The 21,974-nt window shown below is 50.9% G+C and overlaps 1 protein-coding gene across 2 annotated transcripts; it reads left to right on the top strand.

The window, feature by feature from the left end:
- The first annotated feature begins 619 nt into the window (after window positions 1-619).
- LOC143981311 (solute carrier family 25 member 47-like) lies at window positions 620-18,304 on the top strand. 2 transcript variants are annotated; one of them, XM_077479107.1, is made up of 6 exons: window positions 620-825; window positions 9,500-9,543; window positions 12,851-12,922; window positions 14,635-14,817; window positions 15,050-15,320; window positions 17,517-18,304. In XM_077479107.1, the coding sequence occupies exons 1-6, from the start codon at window positions 795-797 to the stop codon at window positions 17,795-17,797; spliced, it is 882 nt and encodes a 293-aa protein (XP_077335233.1). In that variant the 5' UTR covers window positions 620-794; the 3' UTR covers window positions 17,798-18,304. The 2 variants fall into 2 exon arrangements, with proteins under 2 accessions (XP_077335233.1, XP_077335234.1); XM_077479108.1 differs by lacking the exon at window positions 9,500-9,543 and having other exon boundaries at window positions 621-825.
- Window positions 18,305-21,974: the final 3,670 nt, after the last annotated feature.

The following is a 21,974-nucleotide window of genomic DNA, read 5'->3' as shown; positions in this document are numbered from 1 at the left end:
GAGGTGGAGATCCCCATATAGAGACCAGGAAGGGGAGGTGGAGATCCCCATATAGAGACCAGGAAGGGGAGGTGGAGACCCCCATATAGAGACCAGGAAGGGGGGTGGAGACCCCCATATAGAGACCAGGAAAGGGAGGTGGAGACCCCCATATAGAGGTCAGGAAGGGGAGGTGGAGACCCCCATATAGAGACCAGGAAGGGGAGGTGGAGACCCCCATATAGAGACCAGGAAGGGGAGGTGGAGACCCCCATATAGAGGCCAGAAAGGGGAGGTGGAGACCCCCATATAGAGGCCAGAAAGGGGAGGTGGAGATCCCCATATAGAGACCAGGAAGGGGAGGTGGAGATCCCCATATAGAGACCAGGAAGGGGAGGTGGAGACCCCCATATAGAGACCAGGAAGGGGAGGTGGAGACCCCCATATAGAGGCCAGAAAGGGGAGGTGGAGACCCCCATATAGAGGCCAGAAAGGGGAGGTGGAGATCCCCATATAGAGACCAGGAAGGGGAGGTGGAGACCCCCATATAAAGGCCAGGAAGGGGGGTGGAGACCCACATGTAGAGGCCAGGAAGGGGGGGGTCTGGGATATAAAGCTCCAATGTGTGGAGTGTGGAGGAGGCTGGCCTCACCTTTATAACACTAGGAGGCTTGTCTGTCACCTGACGTGGGAGAGCTCGGGATCTCAGGCTGACCTTCTCTCCGCATTCCTGGTGAAGAGCCGATATAAATACCGAGCAGAATATTGTCTGCCCATCCGATGTCACCGATCGTCACTTCCAGGAATCCGAGAGCATGGCGGACTTCATAGCCGGAGGCCTGGGAGGTATGCAGCCTCTATATGTATATAGATGTGGGGGGATGCAGCCTCTATATGTATATAGATGTGGGGGGGACGCAGCCTCTATATGTATATAGATGTGGGGGGGACTCAGCCTCTATATGTATATAGAGCTGGGGGGGACGTAGCCTCTATATGTATATAGATGTGGGGGGACGCAGCCTCTCTATGTATATAGATCTGGGGGGGATGCAGCCTCTATGTGTATATAGATCGGGGGGGATGCATCCTCTATATGTATATAGATCGGGGGGGACGCAGCCTCTATATGTATATAGATCGGGGGGACGCAGCCTCTATATGTATATATATCTGGGGGGACGCAGCCTCTATATGTATATAGATCGGGGGGACGCAGCCTCTCTATGTATATAGATGTGGGGGGGGACGCAGCCTCTATATGTATATAGATGTGGGGGGACGCAGCCTCTATATGTATATAGATGGGGGGGACACATCCTCTATATGTATATAGATCGGGGGGGACGCAGCCTCTATATGTATATAGATCTGGGGGGGACGCAGCCTCTATATGTATATAGATGTGGGGGGATGCAGCCTCTCTATGTATATAGATGTGGGGAGACGCAGCCTCTATATGTATATAGATGTGGGGGGGACGTATCCTCTATATGTATATAGATCGGGGGGACGCAGCCTCTCTATGTATATAGATGTGGGGAGACGCAGCCTCTATATGTATATAGATGTGGGAGGGACGCAGCCTCTCTATGTATATAGATGGGGGGACGCAGCCTCTATATGTATATAGATGTGGGGGGGACGCAGCCTCTATATGTATATAGATGTGGGGGGGACGCAGCCTCTATATGTATATAGATCTGGGGGGGACGCAGCCTCTATATGTATATAGATCGGGGGGGACGCAGCCTCTCTATGTATATAGATGGGGGGACGCAGCCTCTATATGTATATAGATCGGGGGGACACAGCCTCTCTATGTATATAGATGTGGGGGGATGCAGCCTCTATATGTATATAGATGTGGGGGGGATGCAGCCTCTATATGTATATAGATCTGGGGGGGATGCAGCTTCTATGTGTATATAGATCCGGGGGGACGCAGCCTCTATATGTATATAGATCTGGGGGGACGCAGCCTCTCTATGTATATAGATGTGGGGGGACGCAGCCTCTATATGTATATAGATCTGGGGGGGGACGCAGCCTCTATATGTATATAGATCTGGGAGAACGCAGCCTCTCTATGTATATAGATGTGAGGGGGGGGGACTCAGCCTCTATATGTATATAGATCTGGGGGGGACACAGCCTCTATATGTATATAGATCTGGGGGGGACACAGCCTCTATATGTATATAGATCTGGGGGGGACACAGCCTCTATATGTATATAGATGTGGGGGGGGGACTCAGCCTCTATATGTATATAGATCTGGGGGGGGGACTCAGCCTCTATATGTATATAGATGTGGGGGGGACGCAGCCTCTATATGTATATAGATCTGGGGGGGGACTCAGCCTCTATATGTATATAGATGTGGGGGGATGCAGCCTCTATATGTATATAGATGTGGGGGGATGCAGCCTCTATATGTATATAGATGTGGGGGGGACGCAGCCTCTATATGTATATAGATCTGGGGGGGACGCAGCCTCTATATGTATATAGATGTGGGGGTGACGCAGCCTCTAAATGTATATAGATCGGGGGGACGCAGCCTCTCTATGTATATAGATGTGGGGAGGGGAGACTCTATATGTATATAGATGTGGGGGGGACGTAGCCTCTATATGTATATAGATCTGGGGGGGACGCAGCCTCTATATGTATATAGATCGGGGGGACGCAGCCTCTCTATGTATATAGATGTGGGGGGGACGCAGCCTCTATATGTATATAGATGTGGGGGGACGCAGCCTCTATATGTATATAGATGGGGGGGGACGCATCCTCTATATGTATATAGATCGGGGGGGACTCAGCCTCTATATGTATATAGATCGGGGGGACGCAGCCTCTCTATGTATATAGATGTGGGGGGACGCAGCCTCTATTTGTATATAGATGTGGGAGGGACGCAGCCTCTCTATGTATATAGATGGGGGGACGCAGCCTCTATATGTATATAGATCTGGGGGGGACGCAGCCTCTATATGTATATAGATGTGGGGGGGACGCAGCCTCTATATGTATATAGATCTGGGGGGGACGCAGCCTCTATATGTATATAGATCGGGGGGGACGCAGCCTCTCTATGTATATAGATGGGGGACGCAGCCTCTATATGTATATAGATCTGGGGGGGACGCAGCCTCTATATGTATATAGATCGGGGGGACACAGCCTCTCTATGTATATAAATGTGGGGGGATGCAGCCTCTATATGTATATAGATGTGGGGGGGACGCAGCCTCTATATGTATATAGATCTGGGGGGATGCAGCCTCTATGTGTATATAGATCTGGGGGGACGCAGCCTCTATATGTAAATAGATCTGGGGGGGATGCAGCCTCTATGTGTATATAGATGTGGGGGGGATGCAGCCTCTATGTGTATATAGATCTGGGGGGGATGCAGCCTCTATGTGTATATAGATGTGGGGGTGACGCAGCCTCTATATGTATATAGATCGGGGGGACGCAGCCTCTCTATGTATATAGATGTGGGGGGGGGGCCTCTATATGTATATAGATGTGGGGGGACACAGCCTCTATATGTATATAGATCTGGGAGAACGCAGCCTCTCTATGTATATAGATGTGAGGGGGGGGGGACTCAGCCTCTATATGTATATAGATCTGGGGGGGACACAGCCTCTATATGTATATAGATCTGGGGGGGGACACAGCCTCTCTATGTATATAGATGTGGGGGGACGCAGCCTCTATATGTATATAGATGTGAGGGGGGGGGGACTCAGCCTCTATATGTATATAGATCTGGGGGGGACACAGCCTCTATATGTATATAGATCTGGGGGGGTCGCAGCCTCTCTATATATATATATAGATCTGGGGGAGGACACAGCCTCTATATGTATATAGATGTGGGGGGGGACTCAGCCTCTATATGTATATAGATCTGGGGGGGGGGGACTCAGCCTCTATATGTATATAGATGTGGGGGGGACGCAGCCTCTATATGTATATAGATCTGGGGGGGGACTCAGCCTCTATATGTATATAGATGTGGGGGGATGCAGCCTCTATATGTATATAGATGTGGGGGGGGATGCAGCCTCTATATGTATATAGATGTGGGGGGGACGCAGCCTCTATATGTATATAGATGTGGGGGGGAGCCTCTATATGTATATAGATGTGGGGGGGACACAGCCTCTATATGTATATAGATCTGGGGGGGACGCAGCCTCTATATGTATATAGATCTGGGGGGGACGCAGCCTCTCTATATATATAGATCTGGGGGGGGACACAGCCTCTATATGTATATAGATGTGGGGGGGGACTCAGCCTCTATATGTATATAGATCTGGGGGGGAGACTCAGCCTCTATATGTATATAGATGTGGGGGGGGGACTCAGCCTCTATATGTATATAGATGTGGGGGGATGCAGCCTCTATATGTATATAGATGTGGGGGGGATGCAGCCTCTATATGTATATAGATGTGGGGGGGACGCAGCCTCTATATGTATATAGATCTGGGGGGGACGCAGCCTCTATATGTATATAGATGTGGGGGGGACGCAGCCTCTATATGTATATAGATCGGGGGGACGCAGCCTCTATATGTATATAGATGTGGGGGAGAGGCAGCCTCTATATGTATATAGATGTGGGGGGGACGCAGCCTCTATATGTATATAGATGTGGGGGGGACGCAGCCTCTATATGTATATAGATGTGGGGGGGACGCAGCCTCTATATGTATATAGATGTGGGGGGGACGCAGCCTCTATATGTATATAGATCTGGGGGGGACGCAGCCTCTATATGTATATAGATGTGGGGGGACGCAGCCTCTATATGTATATAGATGTGGGGGGGACGCAGCCTCTATATGTATATAGATGTGGGGGGGACGCAGCCTCTATATGTATATAGATGTGGGGGGACGCAGCCTCTATATGTATATAGATCTGGGGGGGACGCAGCCTCTATATGTATATAGATCTGGGGGGGATGCAGCCTCTATATGTATATAGATGTGGGGGGGACGCAGCCTCTATATGTATATAGATCTGGGGGGGACTCAGCCTCTATATGTATATAGATGTGGGGGGGATGCAGCCTCAATATGTATATAGATGTGGGGGGGATGCAGCCTCTATATGTATATAGATCTGGGGGGGACGCAGCCTCTATATGTATATAGATGTGGGGGGGACGCAGCCTCTATATGTATATAGATCTGGGGGGGACGCAGCCTCTATATGTATATAGATCTGGGGGGGATGCAGCCTCTATATGTATAAAGATGTGGGGGGGATGCAGCCTCTATATGTATATAGATCTGGGGGGGACGTAGCCTCTATATGTATATAGATGTGGGGGGGGGGACGTAGCCTCTATATGTATATAGATGTGGGGGGGGACGCAGCCTCTATATGTATATAGATCTGGGGGGGATGCAGCCTCAATATGTATATAGATGTGGGGGGGACACAGCCTCTATATGTATATAGATGTGGGGGAGGGACGCAGCCTCTATATGTATATAGATGTGGGGGGGACGCAGCCTCTATATGTATATAGATGTGGGGGGACGCAGCCTCTATATGTATATAGATGTGGGGGGGACGCAGCCTCTATATGTATATAGATCTGGGGGGACGCAGCCTCTATATGTATATAGATCTTGGGGGGACGCAGCCTCTATATGTATATAGATGTGGGGGACACAGCCTCAATATGTATATAGATGTGGGGGGGACGCAGCCTCTATATGTATATAGATGTGGGGGGGACGCAGCCTCTATATGTATATAGATGTGGGGGGGACGCAGCCTCTATATGTATATAGATCTGGGGGGACGCAGCCTCTATATGTATATAGATCTGGGGGGACGCAGCCTCTATATGTATATAGATGTGGGGGGGACGCAGCCTCTATATGTATATAGATCTGGGGGGACGCAGCCTCTATATGTATATAGATCTGGGGGGGGCGCAGCCTCTATATGTATATAGATCTGGGGGGGGGGCGCAGCCTCTATATGTATATAGATGTGGGGGGGGACGCAGCCTCAATATGTATATAAATCTGGGGGGGACACAGCCTCTATATGTATATAGATGTGGGGGGTGGATGGAGGGATTGATGGTGATTGTGGGGAACACAGACAGTTCCGCCTGCGGATGGCGGTTGATATTCATAGAACAGAAACATGAAATGAACATTCTGAATGGTGACAATGTCCCCCCCTCGGGAGAATGAAGTGTCCCTCCCATCCCCCGGTATTAGACGGTATTACCCCGGGAATGGGGGAGATTTGGAGCAGTAAAGCCGATTTCACTAAGCTCCCCGCTGAGGTCACACTGACATCTCCTCCATTCATGTCCATAGAGGTGACCTCGCTGTGTCCTCCATTATTAGGAATTCATCCTCAATGTAATGGGGGAAGGGTGGTACTCCTAGCACTGAGACCCTCAGAACAGAGGAACCAATTGCTGGAGGTCAGTAGAGGAGCTCAGTGATTGGTTCTCTGTGCTCAGATCACACCCACAATCATCGATGAAGCTTGAGGGACAACTGTCACTTCCTGGGTGTGAGTGTCAGTATATATCAGGGGTCAGTATAGGAGTGCAATATGAAAAGAAAGGTCTCCCTATCCAGGAGATAGTCTATAATGATATACAGAGAGTAAAATAAGTATTTGCTCCCCAACCAACCAACAATAACCCTCCCCCACAGACTGGCTCCAGTAGGTGCTCATGTGGTACACAGATCAGTCCTGCCAATGTAAGAAGGTTCTCCTAACGACAACTCGTTATGTGTATAGAAGACGCCTGTCCACAGAATCCCTTCCCTCCAATCCTCACCATCATGGGGAAGAGCAAAGATCTGTCAGAGGAGGTCGGGGAGAAGATTGGAGACCTGCACAAGGCTGGAATGGGCTACAAGACCATCAGCAAGAAGCTTGGTGAGAGGAGACGAGTGCTGGAGAGATTATTCACAAATGGAAGAAATACAAAATAACCATCAATTGTCCTCAGTCTGGAGCTCCATGGAAGATTTCTCCTCATGGGGTGAGGATGGTCATGAGAAAAGTGAGGGATCCGCCCAGAACTACATGGGAGGAGCTTGTGAAGGATCTCAAGGCAGTTGGGACCCCAGTCACCAAACAAACCATTGGTGACACAATACACCACCATGGATTGAAATCCTGCAGCGCCCGCAAGGTCCTCCTCCTCAGGAAGACACATGTACAGGTCCTCCTCCTCAGGAAGACACATGTACAGGTCCTCCTCCTCAGGAAGACACATGTACAGGTCCCCCTCCTCAGGAAGACACATGTACAGGCCCCCTCCTCAGGAAGACACATGTACAGGTCCTCCTCCTCAGGAAGACACATGTACAGGTCCTCCTCCTCAGGAAGACACATGTACAGGTCCCCCTCCTCAGGAAGACACATGTACAGGTCCCCCTCCTCAGGAAGACACATGTACAGGTCCCCCTCCTCAGGAAGACACATGTACAGGTCCTCCTCCTCAGGAAGACACATGTACAGGTCCTCCTCCTCAGGAAGACACATGTACAGGTCCCCCTCCTCAGGAAGACACATGTACAGGTCCCCCTCCTCAGGAAGACACATGGACAGGTCCCCCTCCTCAGGAAGACACATGGACAGGTCCCCCTCCTCAGGGAGACACATGTACAGGTCCCCCTCCTCAGGAAGACACATGGACAGGTCCCCCTCCTCAGGAAGACACATGTACAGGTCCTCCTCCTCAGGAAGACACATGGACAGGTCCCCCTCCTCAGGAAGACACATGTACAGGACCCCCTCCTCAGGAAGACACATGGACAGGTCCCCCTCCTCAGGAAGACACATGTACAGGTCCCCCTCCTCAGGAAGACACATGTACAGGTCCCCCTCCCCAGGAAGACGCATGTACAGGTCCTCCTCCTCAGGAAGACACAGGTACAGGTCCTCCTCCTCAGGAGGGCACATGTACAGGTCCTCCTCCTCAGGAAGACACATGTACAGGTCCCCCTCCTCAGGAAGACACATGTACAGGTCCCCCTCCTCAGGAAGACACATGGACAGGTCCTCCTCCTCAGGAAGACACATGTACAGGTCCTCCTCCTCAGGAAGACACATGGACAGGTCCCCCTCCTCAGGAAGACACATGTACAGGTCCCCCTCCTCAGGAAGACACATGTACAGGTCCTCCTCCCCAGGAAGACGCATGTACAGGTCCTCCTCCTCAGGAAGACACAGGTACAGGTCCTCCTCCTCAGGAGGGCACATGTACAGGTCCTCCTCCTCAGGAAGACACATGTACAGGTCCCCCTCCTCAGGAAGACACATGTACAGGTCCCCCTCCTCAGGAAGACACATGGACAGGTCCTCCTCCTCAGGAAGACACATGTACAGGTCCTCCTCCTCAGGAAGACACATGTACAGGTCCCCCTCCTCAGGAAGACACATGGACAGGTCCTCCTCCTCAGGAAGACACATGTACAGGTCCTCCTCCTCAGGAAGACACATGTACAGGTCCCCCTCCTCAGGAAGACACATGTACAGGTCCCCCTCCTCAGGAAGACACATGGACAGGTCCTCCTCCTCAGGAAGACACATGTACAGGTCCTCCTCCTCAGGAAGACACATGTACAGGTCCCCCTCCTCAGGAAGACACATGTACAGGTCCCCCTCCTCAGGAAGACACATGGACATGAACACCATCCCTACAGTCACACATGGAGGGGGGAACATGAACACCATCCCTACAGTCACACACGGAGGTGGGAACATGAACACCATCCCTACAGTCACACACAGAGGGGGGAACATGATGCTTTGGGGCTGTTTCTCTGATAAAGGTTCAGGCCGACTTTGTCACATCGAGGGGCCAATGGACGGGGCCGTGTATTGTAAGATCTTGGATGAGAACCTTCTTCCCTCATCCAGAACACTGAGGATGGGTCATGGACGGGTCTTCCAGCATGACAATGACACAAAACATAGCGCCAAGGCAACAAAGGAGTGGCTCCAGAAAAAGCACATTAAGGTCATGGAGTGGCCTAGCCAGTCTCCAGACCTTAATCCTATAGAAAATGTATGGAGGAGCTGAAACTTCGAGTTGCCAAGAGACCTTCAGGATTTAGAGAAGATCTGTAGAGAAGAGAGGAGAAAATCCCTCCTGAGATGTGTGGAAACCTCATCACCCCCTACAAGAAACGTCTGACCTCTGTGATCACCAACAAGGGTTTCTCCACCAATTACAAGTCATGTTTGGTTTGGGGATCAAATACTTATTTTACTCACTGAACTCTATTTATAACATTTGTATTGTGTGATTTTTCTGGATTTTTGGTTGATATTCTGTCTCCATCATATAAAATACACCTATGAGAAAAATTATAGACCCTTCATTTCTGCTGGGGAGACAATCAGGATTTTCTACACTGTATAATGGTCTATAATGTCTATGTTCTATGTTATGTTCTGTCCGGGTGACCGGTGTGCCGTGTTTTTATTGTAGGAGCATGCGGAGTGATGGTGGGGTACCCCCTGGACACAGTGAAGGTAAATTGGTCTCAGTGGGTGGGAATTGTACATTTTCTGGTCGGTATGTTTGGAATCTTCTCTCACTCTGTAGAGTTTCCCAAATAATTATTTTTTGTGAATTTGTTGCAAAGTTTCTTACCCGGAGATCCTACCTGAGTCCAGCAATGCGGAGCCACGCCTTTCAAAAGCTGAAATAAGCCATGCCTCCATTGTGGCCACTTGCTGGACTGAACTAACTAGCACTAAACAGGGGAGACAGCAAAGGGAGATACCAAATACCAGAGAGAAACAAGTGGCAGTGGCTCTGAACCACCACTAGATGTCAGTCTACATCAGAACCTCAATAATGGAATGCAGTTTAATTCAATAGCTGAAAAGGAGATCATTGATGGGACATGACACTGACCTCAGGCCCAGAGAAGGAGGTCACATGGCAGGCTGACCACACTGCTGCTCATGGTGAGGCGGAGCTTAGCGTTGTCACCCTGTGACAGGAAGTTCTGTTACTGGCAGGATCTCCAGGAAGAAACTTTCCATCAGTTTCACAAAACAATACGGCTGAGGGATGCTATATACAGCGAGGTATATACAGGGAGAGGCTGCTGGGGGCCCTATCAATATTCTACTATGGGGGCCCCTTCAATATTCTTCTACGGGGCCCCATCAATATTCTACTATGGGCCCCATCAATATTCTACTATTGGGGTCCCATCAATATTCTACTACGGGCCCCATCAATATTGTTCTACGGGGCCCCATCAATAATCTGCTATGGCCCCCCCCCCGAGAACACCCAGGAGGGGCTTCTAATGATAAGCAGATGCCCCCTCCCCTCCCCCAATACACAGGAATCGCAGAGATCAGACAGCGATCGTCTCCATATCAGGAATCTGAGGGCGGGAAGGTAGGAGTGGGCGGAGCCTGGCGAGCACTTTATATTATTGGCACCTTTTCAGTGACTTTATTTTTATACATTTTATTTATTATTCAATGTATTTAAAGGAACAGCGCACCATTGTGTCATTTACTTGTCCCACATCCAGGATTTGGGTTGCAGCAATTCCAAGGAGACTCAGAACAAATTATTATTATTTTATGGTATATTTGTATATAGTCATATATATATATGGTTAGTGGTGTATATATATATATATGTGGTCGGTGGGGTATATATATATATGTGTGGTCGGTGGTGTATATATATATATATATATATATGTGGTCGGTGGGGTATATATATATATATATATGTGGTCGGTGGGGTATATATATATATATGTGGTCGGTGGGGTATATATATATATGTGGTCGGTGGTGTATATATATATATATGTGGTCGGTGGGGTATATATATATATATATGTGGTCGGTGGTATATATATATATATATATATGTGGTCGGTGGGGTATATATATATATATGTGGTCGGTGGGGTATATATATATATATATGTGGTCGGTGGGGTATATATATATATACATTACAGACCAAAAGTTTGGACACACCTTCTCATTCAAAGAGTTTTCTTTATTTTCATGACTATGAAAATTGTAGATTCACACCGAAGGCATGAAAACTATGAAGTGACACACGTGGAATTATATACTGAACAAAAAAGTGTGAAACTGAAAATATGTCTTCTATTTTGGGGTCTTCACAGTAGCCGCCCTTTGCTGTGATTACGGCTCCGCCCACTCTCGGCATTCTGTTGATGTCGCCTGGAATGGTTTTCCAACAGTCTTGAAGGAGTTCCCGGAGATGTTCGGCACTTGTTGGCCTTTTTGCCTTCACTCTGCTGTCCAGCTCACCCCAAACCATCTGGATTGGGTTCAGGTCCGGTGACTGTGGAGGCCGGGTCATCTGGCGCAGCCCCCCATCACTCTCCTTCTTGGTCAGATAGCCCTTACACAGCCTGGAGGTGTGTTTGGGGTCATTATCCTGTTGAAAAATAAATGATGGTCCAACTAAATGCAAACCGGATGGAATAGCGTGCCGCTGCAAGATGCTGTGGTCGCCATGCTGGTTCAGTATGCCTTCAATTTTGAATAAATCCCCAACAGTGTCACCAGCAAAGCACCCCCACACCATCACACCTCCTCCACCATGCTTCACGGTGGGAACCAGGCATGTAGAGTCCATCCGTTCGCCTCTTCAGCGTCGCACAAAGACACGGTAGTTGGAACCAAAGATCTCAAACTTGGACTCATCAGACCAAAGCACAGATTTCCACTGGTCTAATGTCCATTCCTTGTGTTCTTCAGCCCAAACAAGTCTCTTCTGCTTGTTGCCTGTCCTCAGCAGTGGTTTCCTAGCAGCTATTTTACCATGAAGGCCTGATTTCACACAGTCTCCTCTTCACAGTTGTTCTAGAGATGTGTCTGCTGCTAGAACTCTGTGTGCCATTGACCTGTTCTCTAATCTGAGCTGCTAACCTGCGATTTCTGAGGCTGGCGACTCGGATGAACTTCTCGCCCGCAGCAGAGGTGACTCTCGGTCTTCCTTTCCTGGGCGCTCCTCATGTCAGACAGTTTCTTTGTAGCACTTGATGGTTTTTGCCACTTGGGGACACTTTCAAAGTTTTCCCAATTGTTCGGACTGACCGACCTTCATTTCTTAAAGTAATGACGGCCACTCGTTCTTCTTTACTGAGCTGCTTTTTTCTTGCCATAATACAAAGTCTAACAGTCTATTCATCAGCTGTGTGCTGTATCCCCCTCCTGCACAACACAACTGATGGTCCCAACCCCATTTATAAGGCTTGAAATCCCACTTATTATACCTGACAGGGCCACACCCGAGAAGAGAAAACCATTCCAGGCGACATCAACGGAATGCCGAGAGTGGGCAGAGCCGTAATCAAAGCAAAAGGCGGCTACTTTGAAGACCCCAAAATATAAAACATATTTTCAGTTTCACACTTTTTTGTTCAGTATATAATTCCACGTGTGTCACTTCATAGTTTTCATGCCTTCGGTGTAAATCTACAATTTCCATAGTCATGAAAATAAAGAAAACTCTTTGAATGAGAAGGTGTGTCCAAACATTTGGTCTGTACTGTGTGTGTGTGTGTGTGTATATATATATATATATATATATATATATATATATATATGGTCGGTGGTATATATATATATATATGGTCGGTGGTATATATATATGGTCGGTGGTATATATATATGGTCGGTGGTATATATATATGGTCGGTGGTATATATATATATGGTCGGTGGAATATATATATATATATATGGTCGGTGGTATATATATATATGGTCGGTGGTATATACGGCCCTGTACAGGTGACATGCTCTGCTTTGTATTGCAGGTGAGGATTCAGACGCAGGGGACGTATCGCGGGATTTGGCATTGTATCCATACTACTTATAAAGTGGAAAAAGTAAGAAGCGGCGACATTTTATCATTTCTCTACATTACAGGAGACGCTCATCTATGGGAAGGTCACTTCCGGTTTTATGGAGGAACGCGTGTTCCCCCTCCTGCTTTAGTTCTGTGAATGGGAAAACTACAACTACCATCATCCTTTGCAGCTGCCAACTTGTAGTTCTCAATAAACCACCAAGGGGGGGGGGGGGGGCGTTGAGCGCTGAGGTAGTTTATCGTCTCTTCCTGTCAGATCTGCCCGTCTGTACGAGGGGACAGTTACACTGCCAGTCTGCAGGAGTCCTGCATTGCACTCGCGTTCCCATGATCCGATAATCCGATGATCCTGCGTTCCCATGATCTGATAATCCGATGATCCCGTGTTCAGATGATCCCGCATTCCCATGATCTGATGAACCCACGTTCCCATGATCCCGCATTCCCATGATCCCACGTTCCCATGATCTGATGAACCCGCGTTCCTAGTTCCCATGATCCGATGATCCCGTGTTCCCATGATCCGATGGTCCCATGTCCCCATGATCCTGTGTTCCCATGATCCGATGATCCCACATTCCCATGTTCCCATGATCTGATGAACCCGCGTTCCCAGTTCCCATGATCCGATGATCCCTTGTTCCCATGACCCGATGATCCCACATTCCCATGATCCAATAATCCCGCGTTCCCATGATCCGATGATCCCACATTCACATGATCCGATGATCCTGCGCTCCCATGATCCGATGATCCCACATTCCCATGATCCCGTGTTCCCATGATCTGATGAACCCGCGTTCCCATAATCTGATAATCCGATGATCCTGCGTTCCCATGATCCCGCGTTCCCATGATCCCGTGTTCCCATGATTCGATAATCCCGCATTCCCATGATCCAATAAACCGATGATCCCGCGTTCCCATGATCCCGCGTTCCCATGATCCGATGAGACGGCGTTCCCAAGATCCAATGATCCCGCGTTCCCATGATCCCACGTTCCCATGATCCGGCGTTCCCATGATCCGATGTTCTCCTCGCTCCGAGTTAAAAAATAATAAATGCGCAATTTTACCTGCAAAAAGAACTTCATTTATTGGTGAACTGTAAGGGCCCCTATAGAGGAATATTGTACTCTGATATCTGTGTGATAATCATTCCCATGAATAGACCCTCCCCCGCTGTACATTGGTACATGCCCCCATGAATAGACCCTCCCCCGCTGTACATTGGTTCATGCCCCCATGAATAGACCCTCCCCCGCTGTACATTGGTTCATGCCCCCATGAATAGACCCTCCCCCGCTGTACATTGGTACATGCCCCCATGAATAGACCCTCCCCCGCTGTACATTGGTTCATGCCCCCATGAATAGACCCTCCCCCGCTGTACATTGGTTCATGCCCCCATGAATAGACCCTCCCCCGCTGTACATTGGTACATGCCCCCATGAATAGACCCTCCCCCGCTGTACATTGGTTCATGCCCCCATGAATAGACCCTCCCCCGCTGTACACTCTTCATGAACTGCCCCCCTCAGGAAGATCATTATATGATTTATAATATAAAATTGCCCCGGCAGTGTAGTATTTTGCCCCTGCCCCGCAGCTTGGTCTGCAGGTGAGATGAGGGGGTTGTAGCGCACGCTGTGATTGGACGCACAGATTTCATTCAGTTTCATGATATTGATTCTTTAATAACGATCGCCTCCTGTTCCCCTCCCCCTCCAGGTGTCCGGATTTTTCCGAGGAGTGTCCATGCCGATCTCCACTGTCTCCATCAGTTCCTCCATCGTTTTCGGGGTGTACCGGAATTGTCTTCACAACCTATGTAAGCTGAAATATGGAACAGCAAACGTCAGACCCTCCAAAGTGGACATCTTCCTCTCGGGATACGCCGCCGGAGGAGCGCAGGTACTCGCCGTCACCGGGGGGGACCCTAAATTGGATGTGAACCCCGACATTGATCTCGTCTGGCTGCTTTATGGTCTATTGGAAGAGTTTTGTTATATCCCCAGCTCACCTCATGTGAACTACAGAACACCTCCCCCTATGCTGTGGAGATGAGAAGGGGGAGGTGTTCTGTAGTCTAATCATACATCCTGTCTATATACACACTGAGCATCTTCCTCTTTTCTCTCGGCAGGTGTTGGTGTCGTCTCCGGCAGACATGGCGAAGGTCCGCCTCCAGACACAAGTGTGGCCCCACCCGTCCAGCACGTGCGCTCTTCTTGCGCGCCCCAAATACACGGGACCAGTGCACTGCCTGCTGACCATCGCCCGGGAGGAGGGGCTCTGCGGGTTGTATAAAGGAAGCTTCGCTCTCATGTTCCGGGACTGCCATTCATTCGCCACCTACTTCCTGTCCTACAACGTGTTTCGGGAATGGCTCCTCCCATCGCAGCAAAGTGATTCAGGTAAACCATACATAGCTCCACACCAAGCCGAGTCCGCCCCCACACCGAGCCGAGTCCCCCCCACACCGAGCCGAGTCCCCCCCACACCAAGCCGAGTCCCCCCCCACACCGAGCCGAATCCCCCCCCACACCGAGCCGAGTCCCCCCCCACACCGAGCCGAATCCCCCCCACATCGAGCCGAGTCCCCCCCCACACCAAGCCGACTCCCTCCCCCACATCGAGCCAAATCCCCCCCACATCGAGCCAAACCCGCCCCCCCACACCGAGCCGACTCCCTCCCCCACACCGAGCCGAGTCCCTCCCGGACACCTATCCGAGTCCCCCCCACACCGAGCCGAGTCCCCCCCACATCGAGCCGACTCCCTCCCCCACACCGAGCCAAGTCCCTCCCCCACACCGAGCCGAGTCCCTCCCCCACACCGAGCCGAGTCCCCCCACATCGAGCCGAGTCCCTCCCGCACACCGATCCGAGCCCCCCCACACCGAGCCGAGTCCCCCACACACCGAGCCGAGTCCCCCCACACCGAGCCTTGTCCCTCCCGCACTCTGATCCGAGTCCCCCCCACACCGAGCCGAGTCCCCCCACATCGAGCCGACTCCCTCCCCCACACCGAGCCGAGTCCCCCCACACCGAGCCTTGTCCCTCCCGCACTCTGATCCGAGTCCCCCCCACACCGAGCCGAGTCCCCCCCACATCGAGCCGACTCCCTCCCCCACACCGAGCCGAGTCCCTCCCCCACACCGAGCCGAGTCCCTCCCGCACCGAGCCCCCCACACACCAAGCCGAGTCCCCCCACCGAGCCGAGTCCCCCCTACACCGAGCCGAGTCCCTCCCCCACACAGAGCCAAGTCCCTCCCCCACACTGAGCCGAGTCCCTCCCCCACACCGAGCCGAGTCCACCCCACACAAGCCAAGTCCCCCCCACATCGAGCCGTGTGCCCCCCACACCGAGCCAAGTCCCCCCCACACCAAGCCGAGTCCCTCCCCCACACCAAGCCGAGTCCCCCCCACACCGAGCCGAGTCCCTCCCCCACACTGAGCCGAGTCCCTCCCCCACACTGAGCCGAGTCCCTCCCCCACACCGAGCCAAATCCCTCCCCCACACCGAGCCGAGTCCCTCCCCCACACCGAGCCGAGTCCCTCCCCCACACCGAGCCGAGTCCCTCCCCCACACTAAGCCGAGTCCCTCCCCCACATCGAGCCATGTTAGCCCCCCACATCGAGCCGAGTGCCCCCCACACTGAGCCAAGTCGGCCCCCCCACATCAAGCCGAGTGCCCCCCACACCGAACCAAGTCAGCCCCCCCACATCAAGCCGAGTCCCCCCCACACCGAGCTGAGCCCCCCTAAACCGAGTGCCCCCCACACTGAGCCGAGTCCCCCCACACTGAGCCGAGTGCCCCCCATACCGAGCTGAGTGCCCCCCCCACACCGAGCCCGCCCCCCACACCATCATTGATCAGATTTTCCTCATTCATTAGATTGTTAAAAAAAAAAAATCACATGAACATACACAAAGGATCAAAGTGTATGGATTATGGGGGAACTCCGGCTAAAATATTGTTTTTTTGTTGATAGGTTGGGGGAGGGTGTGAGCCTCTGTCAGGAATGATTAGGGACAGGAAATGTGGTCAGTGTTGGAGTGCCCCCCTACATTGGTGTACTGGGGGGAGGGGAGGCCCCCCTTCCATTGTTATTCCCTGTGTCCTGAGTTGGCATTCCTGGAAGGCGCAGTCAGTGTAACTCTATCCCTCTGATAATGAGCGGAAAACTACAGCCTGCGCTCCACTGTCACCATTCCCAGCAGCTGCTTCCAGAATTAGATCCGCCTGGCGTCTCTCCCATCCGTCCAATCACAGCGACACAATGGGGATAATTTACTAAAGGCAAATACACTGCAAAGAATAGCCAATCACATGCAAGGAAATAAAAAACAGCATTTTTGCTTGCAGATGATTGGATGATGGAAGTCAGCAGAGCTTCCCCTCATTTACTAAGCTCTGGAGCAACTGCACTTTGCAGAGTACAATGTGTTTACCCCTCCCCCTACCGGGCTCTCCAATAGATTGTAAGCTCTTCTGTATTTCCCTTATAATAGATTGTAAGCTCTTCTGTCTCCTTCCTTATAATAGATTGTAAGCTCTTCTGTCTCCTCCCTTATAATAGATTGTAAGCTCTTTTTCTTTATTTTGTAGAATTTTTGCGCATCCTGCTGGCGGGTGGTCTGGCCGGCGTGGTAGCGTGGAGTATCGCCACTCCAATGGATGTGATAAAGTCTCGCCTCCAGGTGGACGGGGTGACCCAGCGGAAGTATCGGGGGGTCATCCATTGTGTCAGTGAAAGTGTCCGGACGGAAGGGGTCAGCGTTCTCTTCAAAGGACTCTCGCTGAACTGTCTCCGAGCGTTTCCCGTGAACATGGTGGTCTTCCTCACCTATGAAGCCATCCTGAAACAAATCAAACCTTTGCCAACATGATGAGAAGACAATGGGGGGCGGTGAATGGTTTCCAATGAAGGGCGGTCAATGGCTTCCAATGAGGGGGCCAGTTAATGGCTTCCAATGAGGGGGCCAGTTAATGGCTTCCAATGAGGGGGCCAGTTAATGGCTTCCAATGAGGGGGCCAGTTAATGGCTTCCAATGAGGGGGCGCTCAATGGTTTCCAATGAGGGGGCGCTCAATGGTTTCCAATGAGGGGGCGCTCAATGGTTTCCCAAGGGGAGTTGGTCAATGGTTTCAACAGGGTGGGGGTGAAATGATGGCATTCCAATGGAGGGCTGGTCAATAGTTTCCAGTGGGGGACTGGTCAATGGCTTTGATTGGGGGGTCAATGGTTTCCAATGAGGGGGCGCTCAATGGTTTCCAATGAGTGGACGGTCAATGGCTTCCAATGAGGGGGCGCTCAATGGTTTCCCAAGGGGGAGCTGGTCAATGGTTTCAACAGGGTGGGGACTGGTCAATGGTTTCCCAATGGGGAGGGGGGGGGGCGGTCAGTGGTTCCAAATGTAGGTTGGTCAATGGTTTCCAACAGGGCCGGGGGGGGGGGGGGGGGGGGTGAAACTGTGGTATTCCAATGGAGGGCTGGTCAATGGTTTCCATTAGGGGACTAGTCTATGGCTTTGATTGGAGGGGTGGTCAATGGTTTCCAATGGGGGGGGGGGTTTAGTAGTGGTTTCCAATGGGGGGGATTCACTGGTTTCTATTGGGGGGGGGGGGGTTTCAGTGGTTTCCAATGGAGGGGGGAATTCAGTGGTTTCCAATGGGGGGGGGATTCAGTGGTTTTCAATGGGGGGTCAGTGATTTCCAAAGGGGGGGTTCAGTGATTTCCAATGGGGAGGGGGGATTCAGTGGTTTCCAATGGGGGGGATTCAGTGATTTCCAATGGGGGGGGGGAATTCAGTGGTTTTCAATAGGGGGGTTGGGGGTTCAGTGAATTCCAATGGGGGGATTCAGTGATTTCCAATGGGGGGATTTAGTGATTTCCATTGGGGGGGGGGAATTTAGCGAAAGATGGGATCTCAGGAAGATTTGTGATGGCGGAATGTTGTGTATCGATGATCCGGAATTATTTTATTAAACATATTGTTGTTTTATAAAGTGTCCTCATTATACAGATATGGGGTCTCCGGGGGGAGGGGTCCATGAGGGTGTTACCAAAGTCAGGACAAGGTGATAATTGATAGATGATGGGGGGATGGGATTCCTCTGTGGGGTCCCAGCCGAACAATCTGACCATCTGGGAACCGAGAAACGTATAATATTCACCATTCATGGCGAGTCATGTCGGTGAGCCCCCTCCAGGTATTTATTACCGATCCCCGGACTCCACCGACACGGTCTTCACCCGCTTTTCTCCCCAGAAGGACGGCGCCATCTATGTTCCGGCATCATTTTGAATCTCGGTTTTCTTTGTGTATTTGCTCCAGATCTGTCATCCAATGTGAGACTTCCTGTACTAAACCCCGCCCACTGCCGCTCTTCTGCAGGGCGAGTGGTCTCATCTCTGCCCCCTCCTGTAGTGGGTGGAGCCCAGTGATGATGTCACTGCTACTTTTATGAGGTCATATTTGGTGCACAAAGTGGAGTCACATCCTGGATGACGATGGAGGAAAGGATTTCTATACAGGATTGTGAGTCGGAGTCCAGCTTTAACTACTTAAGGACGGCCTCCTGTATATATATATATATACACGTCGGTACTTTGAAGAGGGATATATCGGTAACGGCAGCAGCTGAACCAAGAGATCCCTCATTACAGGAGGCGGTCCTGTGTGCGAGAACGGTGGTCTCCGCGGCGGGTATAAGAGGACCTGTCATTCTTTTTTCTATTACAGGGATGTTTACATTCCTTGTAATAGGAATGAATGTGATACATTTATTTTTTTAAAGTGTAAAAATAAATAAAATCAAGTAAAATAAATATATTTCTTTTTAAAACACCCCCCCCCCCCGTCCTGACCAGCTCACGTACAGAACACACGTGGCCAGCGCCCGCATTGAAAACGGCGGTCAAACCACACATGTGAGGTATCGCCGCGATCGGTAGAGTGCGAGCGATAATTCTAGCCCCTCTGTAACGCAAAACACGCAACCTGTAGAATTTTTTAAATGTCGCTTATGGAGATTTTGGAGGGTAAAACTTTGACGCCATTCCACGTGCGGGGCGCAATTTTGAAACGCGACATGTTGGGTATCAGTTTACCCGGCGTAACATTATCTTTTACAAATAGAAAAAAAAATTGGGCTAATTTTACTGTTGTCTTATTTTTTTATTCAAAAAATGTGAATTTTTTTCCCAAAAAAGTGTGCTTGTAAGACCGCTGCGCAAATACCGTGTGAAAAAAAGTATTGCAATGGCCGCCATTTTATTCTCTAGGGTGTTAGAAAAAAAAAAACAATATATAATGTTTGGGGGTTCGAAGTAATATCCTAGAAAAATAAACTGTTTTAAACATGTAAACACCGAGTCTGAAAAGAGGCTCCGCTCCTGAAGTGGTTAACATATTAGAACGGGGGGGGGGGGGGGGACGGCCCTCCAGCTGTTGCAGAACTACAAGTCCCATGAGGCATAGCAAGACTCTGACAGTTACAAGCATGACACCCGAGGCAGAGGGATGATGGGACTTGTAGTTTTGCAACAGCCGGAGGGCCGCCAGTTTGAGACCCGGAATTAGACCTTCGAGGAGGTTTTCAGTGAATAGATTTTGATGAATTTTATGTCATTCATATGAATTCCGTGTATAGAATACGCGTTGGGAGGGGGCAGGGCAGCACGAGGACCAGTCTACCTGCCATAGGAGGAGACATACATCACCCCCGCACCTTTCCGCAATCTTATTGGTCATTGGTGGCGGTGGTGCACGAGACGCACTTCATAAATGGGGGTTTATTTGTGTTCATTAAAGTGTTTAAATTTTATTACATTATCAAGAGCATAAAACTGAGACATTCCCCGGAGGATCTAATGTGTTTAGATTTCCCCCAAGGTGAGCGCTCCAAACCCCCACCCCGGGGGTCACTGGAGGGAGGACACCCCAAGGTGAGCGCTCCCCACCCCCACCCCGGGGGTCACTGGAGGGAGGACACCCCAAGGGGGAGGACACCCCAAGGTGAGCGCTCCCCACCCCACCCCGGGGGTCACTGGAGGGAGGAGACCCCAAGGTGAGCGCTCCCCACCCCCACCCCGGGGGTCACTGGAGGGAGGAGACCCCAAGGTGAGCGCTCCCCACCCCACCCCGGGGTCACTGGAGGGAGGACACCCCAAGGTGAGCGCTCCCCACCCCCACCCCGGGGTCACTGGAGGGAGGAGACCCCAGGTGAGCGCTCCCCACCCCCACCCCAGGGGTCACTGGAGGGAGGAGACCCCAAGGTGAGCGCTCCCCACCCCCACCCGGGTCACTGGAGGGAGGACACCCCAAGGTGAGCGCTCCCCACCCCCACCCCGGGGGTCACTGGAGGAGGAGACCCCAAGGTGAGCGCTCCCCACCCCCACCCCAGGGGTCACTGGAGGGAGGAGACCCCAAGGTGAGCGCTCCCCACCCCCACCCCGGGGGTCACTGGAGGGAGGACACCCCAACACATTGCAACCCCCACCAAGAAGCAGTTTGTGATTTCATGGAGAGCTCAGCGTCTGGATTAGCGGCACAGCGAGATTCTCCGCACACAAGCGATTTCTCGCTATTTATATATTATTATTTTCTTTCCTCACATAGATTACAAACTTTCTGAATTTTACCAATTTGTGTTTTTCACATCATCGCTCACCGTCTATTTCACCTCCCAATCCCTTCTATACATGTATTGGCATTTCCCCATTGGTCAGTATTCCGGTCTCTGTGTTTATGTATACATTTGGTGTCCAATCACCGGCTGTATATCACATCGCCGCACTTTTCACTTCATTTATTTTACAATTTCTTCCGATTTTAGCCGCTTCTTATATTCATCCTTTTACATATTTTTATGAGATCGTATTTACAGGACCGCGTATTTACTAATTTCGGTACAGCCCCCTACCTCCACCCTGCCCAATTGTCGGTACAGCCCCCTACCTCCACCCTGCCCAATTGTCGGTACATCCCCCTACCTCCACCCTGCCCGATTGTTGGTACACCCCTACCTCCACCCTGCCCGATTGTTGGTACACCCCTACCTC

Source organism: Lithobates pipiens, unplaced genomic scaffold, assembly GCF_037356315.1.
Source record: "Lithobates pipiens isolate NorthernLeopardFrog02 unplaced genomic scaffold, aLitPip1_a1.2 Scaffold_138, whole genome shotgun sequence".
Classification (NCBI taxonomy): Eukaryota; Metazoa; Chordata; class Amphibia; order Anura; family Ranidae; genus Lithobates; species Lithobates pipiens.
Note: the sequence above shows the minus strand (reverse complement) of the source record. Positions and strands in the feature narration are given on the sequence as shown.